This window comes from Trachypithecus francoisi, unplaced genomic scaffold, assembly GCF_009764315.1.
Source record: "Trachypithecus francoisi isolate TF-2019V2 unplaced genomic scaffold, Tfra_2.0 Lachesis_group10, whole genome shotgun sequence".
In the NCBI taxonomy this organism is placed as follows: Eukaryota; Metazoa; Chordata; class Mammalia; order Primates; family Cercopithecidae; genus Trachypithecus; species Trachypithecus francoisi.
This window is the reverse complement of record NW_022681455.1, coordinates 66,085,255-66,107,674: the sequence shown is the minus strand read 5'-3', so window position 1 is coordinate 66,107,674 and position 22,420 is coordinate 66,085,255. Positions and strand designations below refer to the sequence as shown.

Genomic DNA, 22,420 nt, shown 5'->3' with positions numbered 1-22,420 from the left:
CAAGCTCCGCCTCCCGGGTTTACGCCATTCTCCTGCCTCAGCCTCCCGAGTAGCTGGGACTACAGGCGCCGCCACCTCGCCCGGCTAGTTTTTTGTATTTTTTAGTAGAGACGGGGTTTCACCGTGTAGGCCAGGATGGTCTCGATCTCCTGACCTCGTGATCCACCCGTCTCGGCCTCCCAAAGTGCTGGGATTACAGGCTTGAGCCACCGCGCCCGGCCAGAAAAACACTTTTAATAATGAAACAATCTAGCGAAAACTGTGATGGGAAAGGAGTTCTGTCACAATGGGAAGGTTTTTGATCACTTTTCGGATACATCAAGAAAACATGAACTACACCGATCCCTTGAGATTATCTTCTTTGAAAGACAACTAAACACATTTCCTCTCCCTGGGTAGTTTTCTTCAAGGACAATTTAGAAGTTGAATTTTGTAAAGCTGAGACATTCTTCGTGATGGCTAACAGTCATCTTATTGGCAGATGTTAGGGAGGTGTGATTGATTCCTCAGGTGAATGCTGACCTCAGAAACCAATCGTTTTATAGATTCAACTTAACACCTTATACTGTCTATGAAAAGTAGCCAACAGGAGGCACAAAATAAGTGACTATCTCTTGTAGTGTCCCTTTAATAGTCTTAAGGGACTTTTGGAATAACTAACACTTTCCCCTGTTTAGATCAACAAAGAAACAGATTTTACCCAGTAAAAAAATAATAATAAAACTACATCAAAGTTGCTTCTTATTCACAGAGACATGGAAACTAAAATCAGGAGTGGCACATGTATACATATGTAACAAACCTGCACGTTGTGCACATGTACCCTAGAACTTAAATTATAATAAAAAATAAATTAACTAATAAAAAAGATAACACGTTTCTTGGGCAGAAAATATTCAACTAGATTTTTATAGCATTTTATTCTTCCCTTGGCTATATAACACACTAAGTACACCTTAGATTATACCACCAAATTCTTCTCTGGCTAATGGTAGAGAGAGAAAGCTTGCAAAAATTTTACTATAATGGATTTGTCTGTAAAGTTCCAAAAAGAATAAAAATAATAATGACATCAGTAAGGCTATCCAGCTCATGTTATCAGCAGGGCAATTTGGAATTCTCTGTACTTAACTATTGTGCTGGACTAGAAGTAGAGGATACCCAGAGTATCAGAACCTATAGCAAAAAGGGTGTTTAACATTAATTGTAATTTAGACTATGTCAGCATCCTAGGACTGAGAAAATTGTCTGAGAGTTCGATCTTTTCCTAGAGATTCTAAGAATGTTCCTCTTCTAGACTCTCTGGTGAGAAACAAGTAGCATCATAAAACCTCAGATGTAGATCATATCGGGGTGAAGAACACCAGGAACATTCTTAGAATACATAGAGTCCAACAATATGGTGCTTCATCTGACAGCATATACAGAGTGGTATTAGCTTTTGGGATTGATTGATATTTATCTCCCCTCATGCAAAATCAAACCAAACCAAAAAATAAAAGTTGTAACCTACATAAGTATTTAAAGTATAGAAGTCTAACTAAGACTTAATTACAGATTTTTCCGCTCTTTGAGACATCAAAATCTCATAGGATTATCAATAAAATAAAAGTGATTTTGATGAGCTATATTGCGATTACTTCTACAAACAACAACAACAAAAAAATTGAAGAATTACACTTATTTAGTGCAATTATTTTTTCTGCCTGAATTCAAAAATATACAAATAAAAAATTAAATGTCACTCAATGTTTTTATGACAAAACAATTTGGAAGGACCATATAAATATTGCATTACTCTGATAATAGATTCAAGGTCATGTGAGTAATACATTGGCTAAATGACCATAGAGCTTGCTATTTTATTCTGCAATGCTAAGCTGAATTACTAGGGCAAGATGTAAAGATGGCATTCAAGCCTCTATAAATTCTAAAATATCAGAGCTTTTAAAAATTCCTCACGGAATTCACATTGCAATGTGCCTTACACATTAGGTAATGCAATCCTATCTTGAGATGCAATCTGATGGCATCATTACACACAAACACATTCATCATGCTGTACTGAAGATTCAGAAAGAGAATGTTTTTTATTTCTCTGAATGTAACATCACACTGACTTATATTCCTGTTAACTAGCAGGTAGTTGAAATAACTTAATGGACTTTGAATATTTAGCCCAAAGTAATGTAGGAAAACATCTGTCACTTACGTTTTGGCGTCATCCCACAATACACAATAAGGATTCAAAGTACCCTAAAAAAAAGCAAAGAAAGAATGCATGTATCTTGAGTACATATTATAAAAAGATTGAAGGATTATGTGAAATAGAAACAGAATGGAAGATTTCTTATCTTGTGGTAAGAGATACTTTAATGATTTATTTTCAATTATTTATAAGAAATTTGCATTTCCTTTCTCATAGATTTAGTGACCCATTTTATAAAGTTCTATGAAAACAATATCTTTATTCCAAACACTCTAACTTCTATTTAGTTTTCCTGGAAATTAAAAGTGAAGCTTTCATATACCATAAGTCTATATTTTGATGATTTTGATTTTATACTTATGTCTCTAAAACATTAGTTGCTAGATTACTTTCTTTAAGATCATAGTATTCACAATATTGAAATCACAGTGAAATATCCTGTAGTATGCACATGTATAATCATCGCCACTACCTCCTCGTCAGCCTCTAGTTGACGTTTCCTAGAGACAAGAGGTGTCCATTTCTTGAGTTTGTTGACTTGCAATATCAACTTAATTAGCATATTATACTTGTATAGGATAATGTCTAATGTAATTTTAAGTGAAAATGCTAGATTTTAAATTTATTTCAATAATTGTGAATTGAGTACCTGCCGTGACCTTCAAGATAACACCATGGGTTTTTCACACTGGATTATTCAATGTACTTCTATTTTGAAGAGTTCTAATATATTTAGATACATGTATCTACAGATTCTGTCACATGCCTGAAAAATCTTCTCTTATCCATTAAACATACACTGCTGGTTTGAAGTCCTCTCATCCTCCACATGACTAATTTCCTGGAGCATACACTTTTAAAGTGTATTTAGGCAAATCACTCACTTGTGTCTGACCTGTGCACAGCAAAGCACTACCACTGCCTCTCCAAATCAGGTGCCGTCTTACTAATAATGCAAACTAAGATTGTATTAGATATTTGGGTAGACTCTTCCTGAGCTAGATAGGTATTACTCATACATGGCAATCTCTGCTGAGCTTTTAAAATCCTGATTTTGGCATCCCACACATCCAGTATTACTTTAAAGCTTTGTGTCATTACAGGATTAAAAAACCAAACATGATTATCTATGTCTTCATCCAACTTAGTTATTGATAATAATAATTAACAGACCAAGGCAGTTAAAAGAGTCCTGAGGCCGGGCACGGTGGCTCACGCCTGTAATCCCAACACTATGGGAGACCACGGCGGGCGGATCAAGAGGTCAGGAGATGGAGACCATCCTGGCTAACACGGTGAAACCCCGTCTCTACCAAAAATACAAAAAACTAGCCGGGCGTAGTGGCGGGCGCCTATAGTCCCAGCTACTCAGGAGGCTGAGGCAGGAGAAGACGTGAACCCGGGAGGCGGAGCTTGCAGTGAGCTGAGATGACGTCACTGCACTCCAGCCTGGGTGACAGAGCGAGGCTGCGTCTCAAAAACAACAACAACAACAAAAAACATACAGTCCTGAAACAGGCCACTGCCTTCCTTCCACAGGTGGAAACAGTCCCTCAGACAGTAAGCTATGACCCAGCCCTCAGGCTTCAGTGTTGTCTACAAATAGTTAATCACTGGAGTGTATCTGGGAAAGAAACATCTTTGAAAGTCCAGAGAAGTTCTTTTGGAGATGTGCCTTTCTAAATGCTGTTTGATGGGTCCATTCAAAATCTTTGCTAGAAATAAATAGTAAGATCGCTGTTCTAAAACATATGAAATTAACTTAAACCTTACATATTATTCATTTTAATTGGTACATGACTACAATATTGCAGCATCCCAGTTATTCTAAAAATTCCCTGAAAGACCACATATCCAAGGTATCTTGGATATTTTTTTTAAGCAATCAGAAAATGCATTTGGTTTTGTTTCCCATTCTTCCTTTAAAATTTATTTAGTAAAAAATGATCTTTTTCTTGCTTCTGGATGGAAATTTAGTCATAATTTGAAAAAAACAAACAAACAAAAAACTTCCAAAGTTTTGAGTCACTCTTAAATAATAGGCTTTGGTTGTCACATTAAATCACGATCATCATGTCATTAGCAATTGAAAATGATCTGTTACAAACAATAATCAAAACACAGAACCTTACTGAATGTCAGATCATCTTCCCTTCTCCAGATGAAGGCCTGGGCAGAGGTGGGGCATGACTCTGCCAGTGGCCAGGGTGGTAGAGGGGTGAGGGAGGGGAGGTAAAGGAGGCAAAAGGTTTTCACCTGCCTGCTAAGGTCCAAAGCCAGTTCTGAGCAATCTGGCCCTATTTGATGATTTATGTTGACTCTTCTCACTGAGACAGCCAGGTGGGAAGGGCTCCCTGACAGAACCCCCAAGGCCTGAGCACTGTGAGGAATGTGCAGTTGGGTGAGCCTTGGGAGGTTCACACCATTTGCAGGGGAGGAGCCTGGCCTCTCCTCTCCTGGGGTGGAAACTGGAATTCAATCAGCCAGGCAGGAAGCCAGCTAGCAGGACTCTGGCTTTGCGGAGGGTCCCTGTTTCATTTTTATCCCCTCTTTTCCCAATAAATTCCATTTTTTTTTCTCCACCCTTCAAAGTGTCTGGAAGCCTAATCTCTTGTGACCATGTAATAATAATCCGGCTCTTAGCTGAACTAAGGAAAAAGTCCTACAACATCGCCAGCACTTGCGTGGATTCTCAGGAGACTCCCTTGCTGAGCCCCATTGGTAGTCACACCTCTTGGGGCCTCTCCTGCTGGGTACTTCTTACCTCCCTGCAGCTTCTGCCCTTTGATGGGGTGGAATCTTATTTCGAAATGCTCATATCTCCCTACATTATGCTCCTAAAGTATAATAATACTGTCTTTCCTGAAAAAAGGTCATAGTCCTATAGAAGTTGATGAGAAACATACACATGGAATGTTCCTATAGCAATCCAAGCAAAATGTTTACATAAATATCACTAGCCATAGTTTACTGAGTAAAGGACAAATGAGGGAATGGAGCGTCATAGTCTATGCTAGTCAGCACAAGTTTCATAGACGAAATGGGTTATTATCTGGTTCCTACAGAAGGCATACATCTAGATGTTCTAAGGAAGGAAGGGAATGGTGTATTAAATTGGTTTATTCTCTATCTTATAAGATCCTGTCTAGTCTTACCTGAATTTTTCATATAGCTTGTGACTTTCTGATAAATCCACAGCACAGCCAAAATGCTGTCATAAAGTTATGCTATATTTACCTAGGGCTTTATTCAAAGGAGCTCAGATAACCTTATAGAAAAAAAATTATCCTTGTGACATCACAGTGAAGAGTATGGGAGTATGCATTTCAAGGATACAGAAACTAAGTGCAGCTTGAGGAACTTGCGATAACAGATCCATTAAATCTAATTGTCTGATTTTAATGATGTATAATGTAGGATAAATCTTTATATAAACTAATATAAGATACTGACTATAGGCTTAATATTTCACAATGATTGTTCACAGTAGGGCCACAACAACAACAACAACAACAACAAAATAGAAAAGAAACAACATGTAAACTTAATTGCTTGGATACTTCTTTCCTTTTTATCACCCTAAAGAAACTGATTTATTCTTCAAAAAAGGTTTCAAAATGAGAAATGCTTCTTCTAATCTTTTTCCATGACTTTGTCAATATTCAGTTTTATTCTCCATGTTCTTCACCTCTTACTTCTTAGATCCTGCTGCATGCTTCTCTTTCTTTTTGTGCTTATGGAAATTTAAACACCATACATGTGAGCATTATTATAGGTTCCAAAATGCATCATTCAATCTTAGGTTTCACTACACATTCTGGGATACACACCATAAACATTTATTCTAGTATGGTCACCAATATGTGAGACTGTGAGCTAAGGTCAATAGTTGGAACATTTGAAGTTTAGAAAAATAAGCAGAACAAACAAATGAGAAAAAACTTACTACCTGAAAACACTAGTCACTTAAACAATAAGAATGTGAGATGGAAAAAAAGTAACCAATGATGAATGGATTCTAAATATTAAAGAAAAGAAAGCTGGCTACAAGGTTTTGCTGAGTAAGTACCTGTAAAATATTTGTTATAATTTTCATTTACTTTCCTCAAAGGGACTCCGTTACAAGATCTGTTATGAGGAATTTACAGAAAATCAATAACGGGAAATAGCCCAATATAAAAAAAATGTAATGGCAGGGTGAGAGGAAAAGAGAGAAGCTAAGTACTAATCTGTAGAAGTAGATTTAACAAATGCAGTAAACTAAGAAAACAAAAATTCTCAGGTAAACAAGCCAGATGGGTTAAAGAAGATTAATTTACCAAACTATCAATAAATAGTATTTATTGATCTACCAAATGGTAACACTGCACATATTTGGACACTTTTGAAAAGGAAATGCTATTCTTGACAAACATATTTTTGGCAAAACAAACAAAAACTGCCACTCTTGGTTCCATTCAAAACAGCATAGCTGAATTCTCCATGTTTCTACTTACTCACTTTTAAGCATTTAAAAAATGCACCACTGCCCAAATTTCTAATTGCTGTAGATGTTCTACACACCACTCTCGAGTGCCTTCACTATTTTCTTTTACTTCTCTCCTCTGTTCCAATATCAACCAAATAAATATATTTACTTAATAGTAGAATATATCACTAGCTTTGCCAATGTATTTCAATGGGTGGTTCTCCCTTTTGTTGGACTGCATGACTTTTTTTTTCTTATTTATAAAATAGATGATCTGGACATCTTTTCTAGCCCTCACTCTCAATGATTCCAGAAATTCATTTTATTCTTTCAAAACTCTCTTCTAAGTCTTTTTAAGGAAATACTCAACTATGTTATATTACCCTCACAAAGTGCAGAAGTCAGAAGAGATAGCAGGCAGATGATCACAACAAGTCTAACCATTCTGCAACCATTCTGAATTCATTTACTAAACACCTGTTACATTCCAAGAACCATTCAAGGCACTGTGATACAAGGATGAGCAAAACTAAGTCCCTGCCTCATGTATTTCACCATAGTGAAGGTCAGAGAGAGAGAGAGGTATGACTAGGTACGACTAGGGAAATAGAGTGGGTAGTACTTTTGTTTATTAAGAAAGCTTCATCAGTAAGATTATCTTTGAGAAGAGATCTGAAACAAGTTGGTTGCAGAAAAGATAATAATATCACAATACAAATGACCAAGTTTCTATAAATTTTCCTTGGTGTTTTAAATTTTAAATACATTCAATGCATATGCTACTTTAATCACACTCTTGCTATCTTAATGATGCTTTCAAAGTGTTTTCTCTGGACCTACTTCAGAATAAACTGGGATGAATACTAAAAATGTGGATTCATTAGCAATAGGAAGGTTAAGGTTGAGGCTAAACGTAGAAATCTCCATTTTAATAATGACAATCTTGCCTCTCCGTAATTTTTTTCACACCAAATTTAGAGAATCATTGCTCATGATACACATGGCAGAAATAACATGCTGAAAACATTTAAACCTACTCAGTAATTTTGAAATAATACAATACATTACTATTTATCATAGTCACCGTTCTGTGCAATAGATCATTAAAGTGTGTTCCTCCCATCTACTGAAACCTTGTGAGGTGATGGATTTGTTCATTACCCTGATTTAAGCATCCTATATTGTAAACATATATCAAAACCTCTCATTGTACCCCACAGATCAATACAATTATTATTTGTAAATTACAAATACAATTGCTTAAAAAAAGAAATAACGTGGTTACTCTATTTTTACTCAGATGTTTGAATGCTTGGTGGTCATATGCCATAATAAACTACTAATCTTGAAACTTCAGAACTTTTTTGTACCTTCACAGCCTCCTTGAAACAAAAATAATCTCTTTTCTGTGGAGGCAAAGCAAGTAAATAGGCAAAGCAGCTAAGGGCAGGATGAAGGGCAGTGACTTCATCGTAACTATTTGACATTTCCAGTGCTCTGAGTTAGATGTTACAGAATGAATTTTTCTGTCACATTGTTCAGTTAGTTGGACATTGGTCTCTTGAGTGAAGTGGAGAAAGACTCTTCAATTGACACTGTATTGTCTGTCTTTAATTTCCTAAATCTTAGATGGCAAGGCATTACTTTAAAATGACCTGGATTTTGGTAAGTTTATCCTCTCTTTCTTTCTCCACTAAAGATTAATTGTTATTATTGTATATAACTACCCAAATAGATTTTGGAGATTCCTCAAGAATATTTCCAGTTTGCATAACTGGATCTGCAAAAGACTAATTCATATCTTGTGCATTTTATTTATTTATTTATTTATTTATTTATTTATTTATTTACTTATTTTGAGAGAGAGAGTCTCACTCTGTAGCCCAGGCTGGAGTGCAGTGGAGTGATCTTGGCTTACTGCAACCTCTGTCTTCCGAGTTCAAGCCATTCTCCTGCTTCAGCCTTCTGAATAGCTGGGATTACAGGCGCCTGCCACTGAGCCTGGCTATTTTTTTTTTTTTTCTTTTTGTATTTTTAGTAGAGATGGGGTTTCACCATCTTGGCCAGGCTGGTCTTGAACTCCTGACTTCATGATCCACCCGCCTCGGCCTCCCCATAATTTTAATGATATTTTAGAAGGACACATTCAAAAAATCTCAGGAATTGCTAAGGGAAGCAAGACATTAGTAGATGTAAATTTTTCCACAGTCAAATCTATCACAGGTCACTAATAGTTGATCAGTGAGAGGGACCTATTTCAGGGTCATGTCTTTTAACATATGAACAGTTCTATAGGGCCTTAAAGAGTAAAACACCACACAAGGAGATGCAACAGTGAAAAAATACAATATAAAACTCAACAGGAAGTAATCTCCTGGATGTTCTTCTCTAATATTTTCTCAAAGTTATGATAAGTACTGTTTCATATTTTAGTATTTTAAATGACACTTAGAGGGAGCTAAATCTGGGTCTTATGTTCAGTTTTTAAGGGATAGCTGCTGTGTACCTAAAGCCTAAAAAGACACATTGAGAATACAATACTATACTCTTACTTGTTAGGAAGTTGGAAATGTAGATAATTTGGATGAATTTTATGAGGATTCTCATCACACTGAAAACCAGATAAACTAAGACGGAATGAAAAAAAGATGGCTTTAGCTAAAGCAGAATTACATGAAGGCCACTGAAGTGAGAAATGCAGAATACTATTTTTATCAGAACGAGTCCCATCCATGTTACATAGCTGTTCACAGAAAGTTGGCAGCTATTTGATTGGAATCCAAGGAGAGGACACATATTTAATATCACTTCTGCTATATAGTTAGTAGCCTACATTAACCAGATGACACTATTTTTATAGATAGGATAACAGCTTGCTTCTCTAATTTCTGAGATATATCACTAACCTGCATTATTTCCAGAGGAATACTTTCCACTTGTCATATGGGAAGCAGCAAAAAGTAGAACTATCATGAGGACATTTTTACACGTGTATCCTTCAAAGAAAATCATTGCCTCCACGTATATGTCTCAGAGTGCCCTACCTGCATGTGATTACATCATTTCCAGTAATGGCTGCATAGAGTCTGGTGTACCTCTCAGCAAACAAATGGGTCTTCTAGAGTTAAAAATGTTCAAGTATTTAATATTAATTAATGTGGCAAACAACTTTAATAAATAAATTAAATAACTAGATTTTATATTAATGTGGCAAATAACTTTAATAAATAAATAAATTAAATAACTAGATTTTATATAGGTACAACATATAGCCTATGTCTTTTTCTTTTACATCCAAAAGGAATATAATAATATGTCCTAATAATAATTATATAGGGCTATAGCAGAGACAAGGGCAGTCACACAGAAGTTCCTCTTGACATGTAACACACATATGCCTTTTGACATGTACTCACACAAACATCCCTTCTGACTTGTAACACAACACAGTCATAGGTTCTGGGGATTAGGATGTAGACATTTTTGGAGCAGTCACTATTCTGCTTATCACACAGGGGTTGACAAACAATAGCCCATGAGCCAAATCTGACCTGCCATCTGTTGTAAATTACTTTTTATTGAAATACAGCCACACCATAGTTCAGTGGATGTGACAGAAGCCATTAAGACTCTCATGCCTGAAATTCTTTAGTCTCAGACTTTTAACTAAAAAAGTTTGCCGACCCCCTGCTCCAACAATAGCACAATCATAGTGAAATGTTTTTAAAGAATATCAATTATGTATTATAAATTAAATAAACTAAATTTGAAACATGAGAAGGATGCCTACTCAAGTTAAGAAATTTAGGCTATAACCAAAAAATGTAGCTAGAGAGCAATTTCTATCTCAATTTCAGTTGTTGGAAGAGCCTTCAATCTACTTGTCTAGTAGCATTTCAAGACTCTCTAGAAAAGTTACCAAGAACTGTAAACAGACAAAATATCAGAAACCACTTCCAAATGGATAAAGCTAGGGCAAAAAAGTAATTCAAAAAGTAAAGGCATATCAAACAACCGTTTGTGAAAATTACGGATGCACACACTGAACTTTTTAAAGTTTTGCCAAGTAATTTTTAAATCCTTAGGTTATTAACCTTTATATTCATGAAAATACCCAGCGACGAATGTTGGAATTTCTTTTCATTGTTTCTCATGTTTATAATGAAGACAGGCATATTCATTACAGTTGTCACTGTGTTTTCCACTATGATTTACAAAGGTCATAGGGTCATGGTTAATTTTCATTTGAAATTACTTTATACACATAAAACAAATTTCTTTAATTTGTTAGCTTCATACTATTAGGATGCATGCAAATATGGCAAAGAAAACAAAACCTACAAGCCCAAATTCTCATTAGATCAATTTGAGAACTACAAACATAATGTATTATTTATGTCAACCCTGAAAGACAGCAGCAGCACCCTACCTACATCATTTGGAGTTGATGCCCAGAGGAAAAAAAAAATTTAAAGCCAAGATGAAACTGCAGGCTAGTGTGGTCCACTCTATCTTTCCATTTGAAATGGAACTACATAAAAACTTCATTTGGGAAAAGTATGCATTTTCAGGCTTGCAAAGTTGATAGAGCATAAGATAACTAAAATGCATTTACCTTCTTTTTCTTCTAACTCATCTTTAAATATAAAGATGTTATTCACCTTGGAAAGTCACAGTAGGCCTAGACCTGTCATACACAAGTGATAGTATATGTGTTTGTGTATATAGGGATCTATTCTATTGCACTCATTGGGCCTCAAGAATTATTTTCAATAAGATGATTAACTTTCCTTATGCATTATAGGATCTAAAAATTTGATGAGTATAAATGTCACTCTTAAGTGATATAAAAATTTTTTTTGGGGGGAGGAGAAAAAAATTTGATATTTCTTAAAAACCATTAATTGTTATGCTTAAGCACTAAAGATCACATACCTTGACTTTATAGGTCATGACAGTGAAGCCATCAGCCTGAAAAACTGAACTAAGAACAGTGTCTTACTAATTAATGACATAATCTGGTTAACGCTGCAATTGGCTTTGCTAAACACAATTTGGAATTGCTAGGTTCCATATTTTATTACCTATTCCTATCAGTTTCCAAGAGCCTTATTATATTTAACATGTTGTGAATGCTATTTGTTAAAAAGCTTTCTGAGACACATTTTTAAAAGAAAATGTTAACAGGCTTTTCCTGTTAACTCACTATAACTCACTGTAACTACTAATTCCCATTCTTCCTTTCTTTTTTCACAAGACATTTTAATAAAATGTAACTTTCAAGTTATTCTTTCCTGAAAGTACAATGGATACTTTTGATATAAGAAAATAGGTGACAGTAGACAGATTTGATATTAGAGATACATCATTTCTAAAAAATTTTGCAGGCAACAAAAATGGGCATGCATATGTATATATATGCATATATACATAACTGTATATATTAATATATATGTGGGTATATAAGTGTGGAGGTTGGAGGTGGGTGTGTGTGTGTATATATATATTAGTTGTCTCTTGTTATCCATAGGGGGTTGGTTCCAGAACCCCTTGCATATACCAAAATCCATGGATGCTCAAGAATCTTATATATATTTCCATATAACCTATCCACAGTCTTTCATACACTTGAAATCATCTCTAAATTGCTTAAAAGACCTAATACCATAATACAGTGTAAATACTATGTAAATAGTTTTTATACTATATTTTTACCTTTGTATTATTTTTATTGTTGTACTGTTATTTTTAATTTTTTTCCAAATATTTTTCATCTGTGGTTGGTTGAATCCACAGATGCAGATACTGAGGGCCAACTGTATATAGTTCTAATAAATTTCAGTCTGCATAATTAAGATCTATTTTTTCTTCACATTTCAGCTAACATTATATTTCAAAATGGACCTTTTTTTTTTGTCTTCTCTTCAATGGAAATAAACTAATCTCAGTACATAGAATATATTTTTATAAGACTGGTAATAATATTATGATATTCAATACATAAACCACATATTCCCTCCCTTAGTGAACAGTAATACTTCCCAAAGTATTTCACAAAATCTAATTTTAGCAATAAAATAAATGTAAATACAATAAGCTTTGGAAATTCAAAACAGTAAAGTAGAAGGGTTGTATGCATTGTACAGACAACAGTGAGATGGACAGTTTAAATAAGAGTTCAGAGCAGCCCAGAGAGGCTCAGTTGTGTGGTCAGTAACTGGAGGAGCCTCTGAGGAGAGGCACGATATGCGTGGCGGAGAGTCTAAACAAGAGCGCCTAGAGACTTTTTCTTCTCTAGCGTAAATTGTTCCTCTTTCTATTCTCCTCTCCCTATCCACTTTTTGTAACACATTTGTTTACATGTATACGCATATTTTAAATATGGGCTTTCTAGAGTGGAGATAGTATTCTCGTGGGAACCTGGTCAATTCACTTACTCAAAATACTGAAAGACACAATTAATTCTAAGTGACTTGGGATAATTATCTCATCATTCTTACATGCTGACTTTCATTGTCATTCCAGTATTAGCTGGTGCTTAATAAAATGTGTTGACTATGTTCTTTGTTTTCCATATGTAGAAAATATTTTTTGTACATGATTTATATCTTTCGTAAATCAGCTGACAAAACACATTTCCAGGAGATAAAAGACAGACTCAAAGCTTAAATACGTTCATTTCAAAAAGTTTTATTATACTCAGAGAGATTATTTCAACACTATTTTTGAGACTACTCTTTTTTAATTTATCAAAAAAGCTTCCTTTAACATGTTCTTTAAGTTCTAAATAATGTTGTAATCTTTATGAAAGTCTTGTGATTCATTTGCACAAATGTTCTCTGCATGAGAAACAGAGTACACATTCTGATACTGGGTGCTTTTTCAGTAATTCTATAATCTGATACAGGGAATTAATATCTCTTACTACTTTCTCCCAAAGCTTGTAACTGTAGATAAACAACAAAAACATATATTTTCATAAAAAATTTTGAATGCACAAATTCTTTATTCAAAAGCAAATGTTCAAAAGTTAAAAATGTCTCCTAGTTTTCGGTGCAGTGTAGAGATGAGGGCTATACTAAGGTATAAGGAGGTAGATATTGTAGAACTAAAACACGTTCTTAAGGTTAGATAGAAGTAGTATTTTGGCAAAAGTAGTAAAACACCTAATAGTTTAAATATTAACCGCAATCTTTGAAAGTTATTGCAGAGAGATTTGAAATTTTTATTAAATAATCTAGGAAGCCTGGGGCATCTTAGTAAAAAGTGATTCACAGGAAAGATGATTATCATTTTCCTATAAAACTAAGGCTGATTTTTTCAGGAAATCAGAAACTACACAATAGTAGAAAATACACAAGTTTTATAGCCAGAAGAATGTGAGTATAAATTATGCTATGTCATTCACTAACTATATGCGCTTGGGAAAATGACTTAATCACATTTTGCTTTTTTTTTTTCAATGTAAAGAAAGGTCAACTTCATAAAAACTTTGCAAGGAATAAAAATAAGTACATGTAAATCATGAGATGGGCTTATTTTAATACAGGAACTATGAAAGTACAATAAGGAAGACTTTCATAGGAATCACTTTCCTTGCTCCTGTCCTCCAATGATTTAAGTATTTGAAGTGATTATTTAAATAATAAGTGGATACTGAAAATTTGTATAGAGGACTGAACAAAATCTGAAGCATTTCAGTTGCAGTTGGATAGATTTAAGAATGGGTTATTTTCATTCTGACATGAAAGACTTTGATTTAGACAATGGGAGCACCTAGGTAGTTATAATAAGCCTTCCCTGATCCTTGACTTTTCCTCCCTCCCTCCCTCCCTCCCTCCCTCCCTTCCTTCCTTCCTTTCTTTCTTTCTTTCTTTCTTTTTTTGAGACGGAGTCTCACTCTGTTGCCCAGGCTGGAGTGCAGTGGCCTGATCTCCACTCACTGCAAGCTCAGCCTCCTGGGTTCACGCCATTCTCCTGCCTCAGCCTCCCGTGTAGCTGGGACTACAGGCGCCTGCCACCACGCCCGGCTAATTTTTGTATTTTTACTAGAGACAGGGTTTCACCGTGTTAGCCAGGATGGTCTCGATCTCCTGACCTCGTGATCCACCCGTCTCGGTCTCCCAAAGTGCTGGCATTACAGGTGTGCGCCACCGCACCCAGCCTTGACTTAGTATTTCTACATGCCACCCACCCCACCCAGCACCCCCTTCCTCTGAATTAATAGTTCCCCTTTGCACTGTTTATAACTTTTACTTCGGCATGCAACTTAAACTTTTTCTTTCCTACCACATAGTGAGATCGAGTTTTATTTACAGATAAAACTCACCAATTTGGCCGGGCGCGGTGGCTCAAGCCTGTAATCCCAGCACTTTGGGAGGCCGAGACGGGCGGATCACGAGGTCAGGAGATCGAGACCATCCTGGCTAACATGGTGAAACCCCGTCTCTACTAAAAATACAAAAAAAAAAAAAAACTAGGCGGGCGAGGTGGCGGGCGCCTGTAGTCGCAGCTACTCGGGAGGCTGAGGCAGGAGAATGGCGTAAACCCGGGAGGCGGAGCTTGCAGTGAGCTGAGATCCGGCCACTGCACTCCAGCCTGGGCGACAGAGCGAGACTCCGTCTCAACAACAACAACAAAAAAAACTCACCAATTTTAAGTATATAGTTTAACGCTTTGGATAGTTGTATACTACCATGTAAGCACCCCACAGTTAATAGGCTCTTACTCACCTCACCTTCTCCAGTGCCTAGCACAAAGCTTGGTAAAGATGTGTACATTGATAAATGATTTATTAACTATTATTTGGATAAATTGAAGAGAATTTTATCATGAAAAAAGCATAGAATAATCATTCTGTTTCTTTATAATACATATACTCATAACAAGTTAATTCATTTGCAACTATAAAAGTCCAGAAAATGTATTCTGGTGTTATCAGTCAAAGACTGACTGTTAAAAAGGTAATTCTATAAGCAAGTCAATGCTCAGTGGATGGTACTTACATTAGCCAAATGAGCTAGTTCTATCTCCAGAAACGAATCGGTTGTTTTGGGTTCAGGCCTTATTGTGACCACGATGATTTTGGAATTAACGACAGTATAATTTCTGAAACAGAGTAATTATAATTAAAAGGAGAAATGATTGATGAAAAGTATAAATTGCTACTACTCAATACATTTTGGGATGGTTTCAAATAAATGCATCCAAAGCACAAACATAAATTGTAGTATCATTCATGGAAAGACACATTTTACTGCCGTAAAGAAATCTTATGTGGAACAGAAAACTTAGGGAGAAAAGGCCGTTTTACCATTTTAGATGCAGAAAATATGAAAAAGCAACAGCACTAACAAGCTTTTGATTACTTAAATCTGATTCACCTACAAGAGTTATGGATTGTGAATTCAAATCTTCAGACAATATTTAAATGAATATAATTCATTTATATCAAGACTTTTGTTCTCTCGGAGATCAAATACTCTTATTGCAATGTGCTATCTTGGTGTTTCTTTGATTATCCCAAAACCCATTACAATAAATAATTAGAATGTGGAGTAACATTAGAGCAAATAGAGTTTAAATAGAAATAAATGCTCTTGCTAATTATTGACCATAATTTATTTCAACAATAGAGATTGATAGGCCACTGCTTGATCTCAATATTCTCAATCTAAGAAACACATTTTCCCTGAAATATCTTACCAAGATATTTCATTTACAGAGAAGTTTATTTTAATAAAATCATATCTATAGTTTACAAGAAATTATCTATCAATATAAACATAAAACTGAATCAACTTTTTCTTGTATATGTAAGTTTTCACACAAAGTATGTAAAATACGTAAAATGCTGCAGATCATGTAGTATTTAGAGATTTAAAGATGAGTGTGTGTATATGTGTGAATATATCCCTGTTTGGAATTTTGAAATAATAAACCACCTGCTCTTCCATTGGGCATGTACTATTCTGGGGAATTCACATTAGGTATCAATGACAAAATCATTTAATTTTTTTCCCTCTTTTTTGTTTTTTAAGGTAGTATTTACAGATAAAACTCACCAATTTTAAATATATAGTTTAATTCTTTGGATAATTGTATACTACCATGTAAGCACTAACACAGTTAACATAGACAAACAATCCCTCACCCTAAATAATTTCCTCAAGTCCCTTTTTATTTAATCCCCTACCCTTCCATGCTCCCAGGCAACCATGGACATGCTGTTGTTATAATTCTGCCTTTTCTAAGATTTCACTTTAATAGAAGCATACAGTACATAGGCTTCTAATTTTAACTTAATTCATTCAGCATAAAGCTTTTGAGATTCATCTATTTTCTTTCTTTCTACAATTGAGTAATATTCTATGGTACAAATACAAATTCTATAGTACAAACACACACACAAAAATTATTGATGTATTTATCAATTAGGTTAAAACCTTTAGGTTATTTCTGGTTTTTAGCCTTTAGAAATAATAGCTAATGATATTTGGCAATTACAAATAAATACCATACATATTTTATGTATGAATATGTATTTTCACATGTCTACGGTGAATATCTTGGAGTGGAATTCCTTGATCATGCTGTAAAGGCATACTTAGTTTTATGTTACTGCCATATTGTTTTCTAAAGTGGTTATACCATTTAAGTCATATAGTTCTGATATGGTGGAACCATGCCGAACCTTGCATTTTTTGAGATTTGTTTTTCTCTAATGAGATGGTTTTTGGCACAAGATTTCATCAGAAAAAAATGCGGAGTTATTCCGTGGTTGGGGGAATTTACTATATTTACTAGCAGAGGAACTATACACCTATTTCACATGGGTTAACATTTTTAAGTGCATTTCTCATGTATGCAGTAATGTCAAATGACACTTTTTTAAATAGGAAGCTCAGAGAGAGAGTCTAAGAGTAAAGAGTAAAAAACAACAAAGCATAAATCTATTTTGTTTTTGTTAAGAGGAAGATTGTTGCAGACAGAGAGAGCTGGTTAACTGTCCTTTTTTTCATTAAATGCTAAATGAGTCAATTGAAGGTATAGTACATTTTGAAGGACAGAAAACTCAGCTCTAAATGCTGAGCTTCTTTTGCCAAATTATTCTTCCCTGTTTCTCTGTGAGTAAAAGTGATCAAGGAACCAAGTGAGAATAGAGAAAATTGACAAAGTTGAGAGGTGATCCGGGGTGGTTGATCATATTAGCACAGCTGACAGGTTTCCCAGAGAATGGTGCATACAGCTGAGAGTCGGGGAAATACCCACCTGTCATTACCGGAGAAATTATGAACATTTCTCCTAGGAACAATCAGTCCTGAACAGACAGATTAAGTTCCTTTTTTGGATTAGCCTGAATGTGTTTAAGTTCTGGTTTGGTTTTGCAAAACAAAAATATTGATACTTCACTCAAATTCCATTTGTCTCTTTATTCTGATTCCATTTATAATCCTAGTTACCAGCTTTTAATAAAACCCAATGACCGCTCATTTTAATTATTATTAGATAATTATTATATTAGAACATACAGTATCTCTATTATGTTTAAGTTCCATAAGTGGATACATTACTAGAAAGCACAGATGTGGGTATTCTATAAAGAAGATTGCAATTTTGTTAAGATATTTATGAAGCTCCCTGTGTGTTTGGGAATGTGGAGACTATGGCCCTGAATGGCTGGTCTGTAAGGAGCAAAGTAGCTACAATAAGTTGCCTTCTGCAGGGTATATTACACGGTGTTAGGTTCATCAGCTGCTCAGCTGGCCTGGTGGAGAAGTTCCCTAGAGGGCAGAATCAACCCTATGGCTTTTGCTGAAAGAGAAGGAGAGATGGAGAGAGAGAGAGGGACAAAGAAAGAGAAAGAGAGAGAGAGAGTAAATGTGTGTATGTTTTAATATATTTAGAATATATTTGAGAAGAGATATGTGTCAATGTATTCATGCATATCAGTGTGCTAATATCATTCATGCGAGTCCCTGCCACCTTGTGCCCCAATACAGTAACGTGCACCTACCTCTACCAAAGCTTTCATCTATACTACACATGTCTTCTTCCACATGATAATAAGCTCGATGAGAGCAAGGTTTTTATCTATCATTTATATGTCCTCATTTGTATTATTCTTTGGAACATTTTAATACTCAAAACATGTTTGAGTGTTTTGTTTAATAAGCAAATACTAAACAAAAATACCAAATTTTAACAAGTTGATTTAAAATGCCAATATCATGGTATTAAATGCCTAATAAAGGGGAAATAAATAAGCAAATTTACATTATGCAATGGCTTCCTTTTTAAAAAGTGTATAGTGTACAAAATTGTCTTTAATTTATTCCATCAATTTATTCTAATTTGCACAAGTGAATAGCTGGCTGCTGATGTGCCATGTCAGGCTTTGTGATCTGCTAATACTCCCTGGCTGGCTGCACGTTTGAATTCACTGCTAGAAAAGCAGATCTGACAGCCAAATGGATTTCATGACTAAAATAATAAAATTATTTTCTGTCCTTGAGATTTGTACTAGTTGATATATAAAACAATTTAAAATGTATAGAGTTAATCATTCAGAGGCAACTTAATCGTCACATTTTTCTGCAGAGTCTTAAGATGTTTAAGGCACATGAACCATATCTTAAAGTGAGTATAAAAAGTGATTAAAAATACAATTCAGTTGTCTACAATAGACTCATTTTGTATATAAGAGCGTCCATAGACTGAAAGTAAAAGTATGGAAAAACATCCTATGTAAAAGATAATCAAAAAAGAATGAGGTTGGCTACACTTATATCACACAAAATAGACTTTAAGTCAAAAACTGTCTCAAGAGATGAAAAAGGATACAATGTAATGATAAAAAGGTTGATTCACTTGGGAGATATAACAATTATAAATATATGTGCACCTAATGTCATAGCACTCAAACATATGAAGCAAACATTGAAATAATTAAAGAAAGAAAGAAATAGTAACAATATAATAGGATATTTTAATACCCCATTTTAATAACTAGACAGATTAACTAGATAGATTACCTAGACAGAAAATTAATAAGAAAACAGGTGATATCAATAACATTATAGATGAATTGGACCTAACAAGCACATGCAGAACTCCACACAACACTCCATACAACAACAGCAGAATACACATTCTTCTCAAGGGCAGACAGAAAACTTTCCAGTATACACCACATGTTAAGCCACAGAACAAATCTTAACAAATTCAAGAAGAGTAAAATCATACCAAGTATCTTTTCTGACTATAATGGAACAAAACTAGAACTCAACACCAAGAGAAACACTGAAAAATTCAGAAATATGTAGAAATCAAACAGCACACTCTTGAACAACCAGTGGATCAAAGAAGAAATCACAAGAAATATTAGAAAATATCTTGAGACAAGTGAACATGAAAATACAACATACCGCATAACATATGTGAGGCAGCATAAAGGTACTAACAGGGAAGTTTATAGCAGTAAACACCTATGTTAAAAAAAAGAAATATCTCAAATCAAAACCTGACTTTATACTTCAGAGAACTTGAAAAAGAGGCAAAAACTAAACCTAAACATAGTGAAGAAAGATAATAATACAGATTGAGCTGAAATATACAGAATAGAAAATAACAAACCCATGTAAAAATCAACAAAACTAAGAGTTGATTTTTGGAGAAAAAATATACAAAATCGATAAACCCTTTTTAAAAAGAGTAAGTAAAAAGAAAGAGAGAAGACTCAAATAACAAAAACCAGATAAAAAGGAGACATCACAACTTATGGCACTGAAGTAAATAGTATCATAAGAGACAGCTATGAGCAATTAATTCTATGCCAACATACAAGATAGGCTAAAAGAAATAGACAAATTCTAAGAAAAACGTAACATATCAAGACTAAATCATGCAGAAATTTTATTTCTGAATAGACTCATAACTAGTAAAGAGATTGGATCAATAATCAAAAACCTCTCAATAAACAAAAGCCTAGGGGACCAGAAGTCTTCACTAGAGAATTCTATGATACGTTTAAAGAAGAATAAATACAACTCATTCTCAAAGTCTTCCAAAATATTAAAGCAGAGAGCACTGCCAAATCCATTATGAGGCCAGTATTACCTGGATACTGAAATCAGACAAAGATACTATTTTTAAAAAAAGAAAACTACAGACAAATATCCTTAATAAATATTGACACAAAAATCCTCAACAAAATGCTAGCAAACCAAATTCAGCAGCATGTTAAAAAGTTTATATATCATGACCAATAGAGATTTATTTTTGAAATGCAAAGATGTTTCCACAAATGAGAATCAATCGGTGTAATACATCAAATTTACAGCATCAAGGTAAAAAACCACATGATCATCTCAATTGATTTTTATCTTATTTTATCTTATCTTATTTTTTTGAGACAGAGTCTCGCTCTGTCGCTCAGGCTGGAGGGCAGTGGCGCGATCTTGGCTCACTGCAGCCTCCGCCTCCCGGGTTCATGCCATTCTCCTGCCTCAGCCTCTTGAGTAGCTGGGACTACAGGTGCCTGCCACCACGCCCAGCTAATTTTTTGTATTTGTAGTAGAGACGGGGTTTCACCATGTTAGCCAGGATGGTCTCGATCTCCTGACCTCGTGATCCGCCTGCCTCGGCTCAATTGATTTTAAAAAAGCATGTGACAAAAACACCCTTTCATGATAAAATCGCTTAATGAATCAGGAATATGAAGAAATTATCTCAACATAGCAAAGGTCTTATATGCAAAACCCACATCTAATATCACACTTTATGGTAAAACAAACAAACAAAACAAAACAAAACAGAAAAACCTGAAAGTGTTTTCCCTAAGATCAGAAATAAGATACAATTCCCTCTCTTGCCAATTTCATTCAATATAGTACTAGAAGTCCTACCAACAGCGATTAGGTCAGAAAAAGAGAATAAAATTTCCATTCTCATCCAAATGGGAAAGGAAGAAGTAAAATTACCTCTGTTCATAGATGACATGACCTTATATGTAGTAAATCCTAAAGATTACACACAGATACACATTAAAAATCTTGTTATAATTAATGAACAAATTCAGTGAAGTTGCAGAATGCAAAAAAAAAAAAAAAAAAAAAAAAAACACACACATACAAATCAATTGGGTTTCCATACATTATCAATGAACAATCTGAAAGGAAATTAACAAAAGGATCCCATTTAAAAAGCATCAAAATAAATAAAATACGAGTAAACTGAAGGAGGAAAAAGAGTTATACATTGAAAACTATAAAATATTTCTGAAAAAATTGAAGGGAGAGACAGATAAATGGAAGGAAATCCTGTGTCCATGAATTAGATGACTTAATATTGCTAAAATGTCCATATTACCCAAAGCAATCTATCCAAATGGTATTTTTGCAGAAATGGAAAAAAATATAAAATTCATATAAAATCTCAAAGAATTCTTGACAGCTGGAGCAGTCTTAAGAAAGAAAAACAAAATATTCTCTATTTTCAAGCTATATTACAAAGTCACAGCAATGGATTGTAAACTAGTTCAACCATTATGGAAAACAGTATGGCAATTCCTCAAGGATCTAGAACTAGATGTACCATATGACCCAGCCATCCCACTACTGGGTATATACCCAAAGGATTATAAATTATTCTACTGGCCGGGCGCGGTGGCTCAAGCCTGTAATCCCAGCACTTTGGGAGGCCTAGACGGGCGGATCACGAGGTCAGGAGATCGAGACCATCCT

The 22,420-nt window shown here is 34.8% G+C and overlaps 1 protein-coding gene across 3 annotated transcripts in view; it reads right to left on the bottom strand.

Moving 5' to 3' along the window:
* ADGRB3 (adhesion G protein-coupled receptor B3) overlaps positions 1-22,420 on the bottom strand; it is a 771,030-nt gene that overhangs the window by 328,042 nt on the left and 420,568 nt on the right. For all 3 annotated transcript variants that reach the window (XM_033217557.1, XM_033217558.1, XM_033217559.1), the window contains 2 exons: positions 15,683-15,785; positions 2,213-2,256 (listed from right to left, as the gene is read on the bottom strand). In XM_033217557.1, coding sequence (XP_033073448.1) covers positions 2,213-2,256; positions 15,683-15,785 — 147 coding nt within the window. The remainder of the gene's footprint in view (positions 1-2,212; positions 2,257-15,682; positions 15,786-22,420) is intronic.